This window comes from Sinocyclocheilus anshuiensis, unplaced genomic scaffold (assembly GCF_001515605.1).
Source record: "Sinocyclocheilus anshuiensis isolate Anshui unplaced genomic scaffold, SAMN03320099.WGS_v1.1 scaffold330, whole genome shotgun sequence".
Lineage (NCBI taxonomy): Eukaryota > Metazoa > Chordata > Actinopteri > Cypriniformes > Cyprinidae > Sinocyclocheilus > Sinocyclocheilus anshuiensis.
Window position 1 is genome coordinate 3,299,484 of NW_015547689.1, and position 2,716 is coordinate 3,302,199.

Sequence of the window (2,716 nt, forward strand, 5' to 3'; positions counted from 1 at the left end):
AGAGTGCGCACGTGTCTTTCACGCAGCATACAGCGGTGTTGTGCATTTTGACCAGTTGATGGGAAAAGTATTCTCAAAATGCATTCAAAATTCTGAATAATTTGTAATATATAATTATTCACGGTATTTAGACGTGCCCACGATAACAATATCGTGCATAATCATTATCGTGACATATCGCATTACCGAATACCGGCACAAGTCTATTCACAATGCACATATTTGAGGTAGACCACAGGCAGTTCTGAGATGCAGCAAAACACATGCAGAGAAAGACAGGAAAGCCATTATCTCAGCAGTTCAGATAGCATAAGACTCATACATACCGAGTCCTTAAGATTGACATGACACTTGTGCTCGCACAGAAGCTGAACTATCACAGTGTCTCCGCTGGCAGCTACAGGAAAAAAAAGAGAGAGAACAGATAATCAGAAGCAGTTCTTTATCCCCACAGAGACACAAACAAGTGTTTAACAGCTGGCCAACAAACTCCTTAAAGAGTAATAACACTTCAAACTTTCACACAGAGACTGAAACCAGGCTCATAGTGTGTGACAGCACTTATTCCAATTATTAGCGCCCCCTAAAAATTATACCATGTTCCATTTCTCAGCCAATCACAGCCATTATTATCATGTGGCGGATGGGCATAAATGCATCCTCCCATCAGCAGAAGGATTTCTCTGCTTTGTAGTCTGTATGAAACCATGTTTTGCTTCTTGTTTTTCCTCTGCAGGATAATGAAATCCTGCCAGCAGATTTTTGACCTCAGGGTGGCTGAAATCTTCTCGCGCTTCGTGGCCTATTCCACCCCAGTTCAATCCCTAACAGCTGGCAAAAGGCTCAATTATAAGAAAACATGCTGTCAGGTTTTTCCCCCCTACACCACATTTTTTCTATAGAGTGAAATGGGCTTGCTAGGGAGCAATTTTCTGAGTCCGAAGAGACTCCACAAATAAAAACATGATTTTTTTTTGTTTGCTCTCTACGCCTGGCAATTTGGTGCAAACCGTCTACAATAACATTCTGTGTTCGAAAGTAAAGTGGCAGCGGTGAAGTCGTGGAGTTAATGTTTGGAAGTGCACATTTATGCCAAGATGCCACTCTGAGCAAACAATCAATCCTCAAAGAGGTCCATTAAACCAAACTAATGAAAGAAAATGAGACATACTGAAGATAAAGCCTGCTGCTTGTCTTTGAACGGCTCCTCTCTGTTTTTATAAGTCGAGAAGTGATAAAGTAAGCAAACTATTCGATAAAACATGAAAATTTTGCACCTCACCTGCATGATGGAGAGCCGTCCTCCCGAAGCTGTCCGGCGCATCCACCACACACTTAGTCTGTAGAAGGAAGCGCATTAGATTACTTCTTCAAACACATCATCTAAAACCACCATGACATGTCTTACCTAGAAGGGACTGTTAGACACCAATTACACCTTTCAATCAAAACAGCTACACTTTTCACGGAGTAGATTTTGTTTGGTGCTAGTTAATGATGTGCACTCCTATTAAACATTTAACAGCATGTCAGGCTAGTGTTCATGGATGAACAGGCAGGAGGCATTTATTTGACAAGCATTATCAAAGTAGAGGTGTAATATATTAAATCTGACTGTGGCTGCCAAGCAGACCTAAAATTGTGGCTAATGTGGACGTCTCATTAAATGAGATTATGGACACCCAGCAATTAAGCATCTAGTCCATACTGCTACTATTGCATAAACAAGATTCCATATGTCCTCTTAAATCCCTCAATAACTTGTCTTGTATGCCCAGATAAACTGCCAAAACTTAATTTAACCAGTATAGAGCCCAATTATTTTTTTGCCATTAGAAATGAATAGCTGATCTATCTACTCTATGGAAAAATTAGCAAAGAAAGCATTTGTTGTATTTAGGAAGCCAAGGAGTTTTGGTTTATGACTGCTGGATGAAACCGAATTACTACTGTCAGGCCCTTTCATTAGTGCAGCAGTTAAGTCTTCTGTTTCACAGGATCTCCAGGGGAAAAAGGCTAATGAATTAAACTCCAGCCTGGCCGTGTGAAGGGGAATATATTTCCAAGGCTTTCCTCAGTGAAATGACACTATTCAAAACCTCTCATTTTTCACTTAATGAACACTTTTAAGGTTGGATGGTTAACACTGGCAAAAAGAATACTGTACACTACCATGTGGTCTGTACAATTGTTTTAATGTTTTTGAAAGAAATCACTGATGTTCACCAAGGCTGCATTAATTTTTTTCTATTTTAATATATTTTGAAATGTAATTTATTCCTTTATAAAATGTCATTTATAATCGTGAAACCACAGATTTGGTGATTCAAGAAAGTAATTACTTGAAATTTAATAGTATTATCGTTTTAGAATAGTATTATTTTAATTATATATACATATATAATTTTGTTTTTAATGGCACAATTACTTTTCACACAAAACATTTGACAAATAAAAAGTTGTTTAAATTTTAAAAATAGACTGTTCAAAATTGAGACAAAGTATTTGGATATTTTCTGGATTTTGTGAAATGATATTCAAACATGTTTAAGTGTGTTTTACCAAATACTTTTTGGGGGGAGACTTATAAGTCCTACTGTGCGAATACAACTTCTGGTGCAGTGTTAAATTGCTAATATTGATGCCTCTTTTAAAGGGGTCATATGATGCGATTTCAAGTTTTCCTTTCTCTTTGGAGTGTTACAAGCTGTTCGTG

General features: G+C 37.7%; 1 protein-coding gene across 1 annotated transcript in view; it reads right to left on the reverse strand.

The window, feature by feature from the left end:
• Positions 1 to 2,716, reverse strand: part of LOC107703593 (ankycorbin-like) — a 56,465-nt gene that overhangs the window by 18,224 nt on the left and 35,525 nt on the right. Inside the window, exons 6-7 of the mRNA XM_016506280.1 lie at positions 1,283 to 1,340; positions 327 to 397 (exon numbers count right to left, since the gene is read on the reverse strand). Coding sequence (XP_016361766.1) covers positions 327 to 397; positions 1,283 to 1,340 — 129 coding nt within the window. The remainder of the gene's footprint in view (positions 1 to 326; positions 398 to 1,282; positions 1,341 to 2,716) is intronic.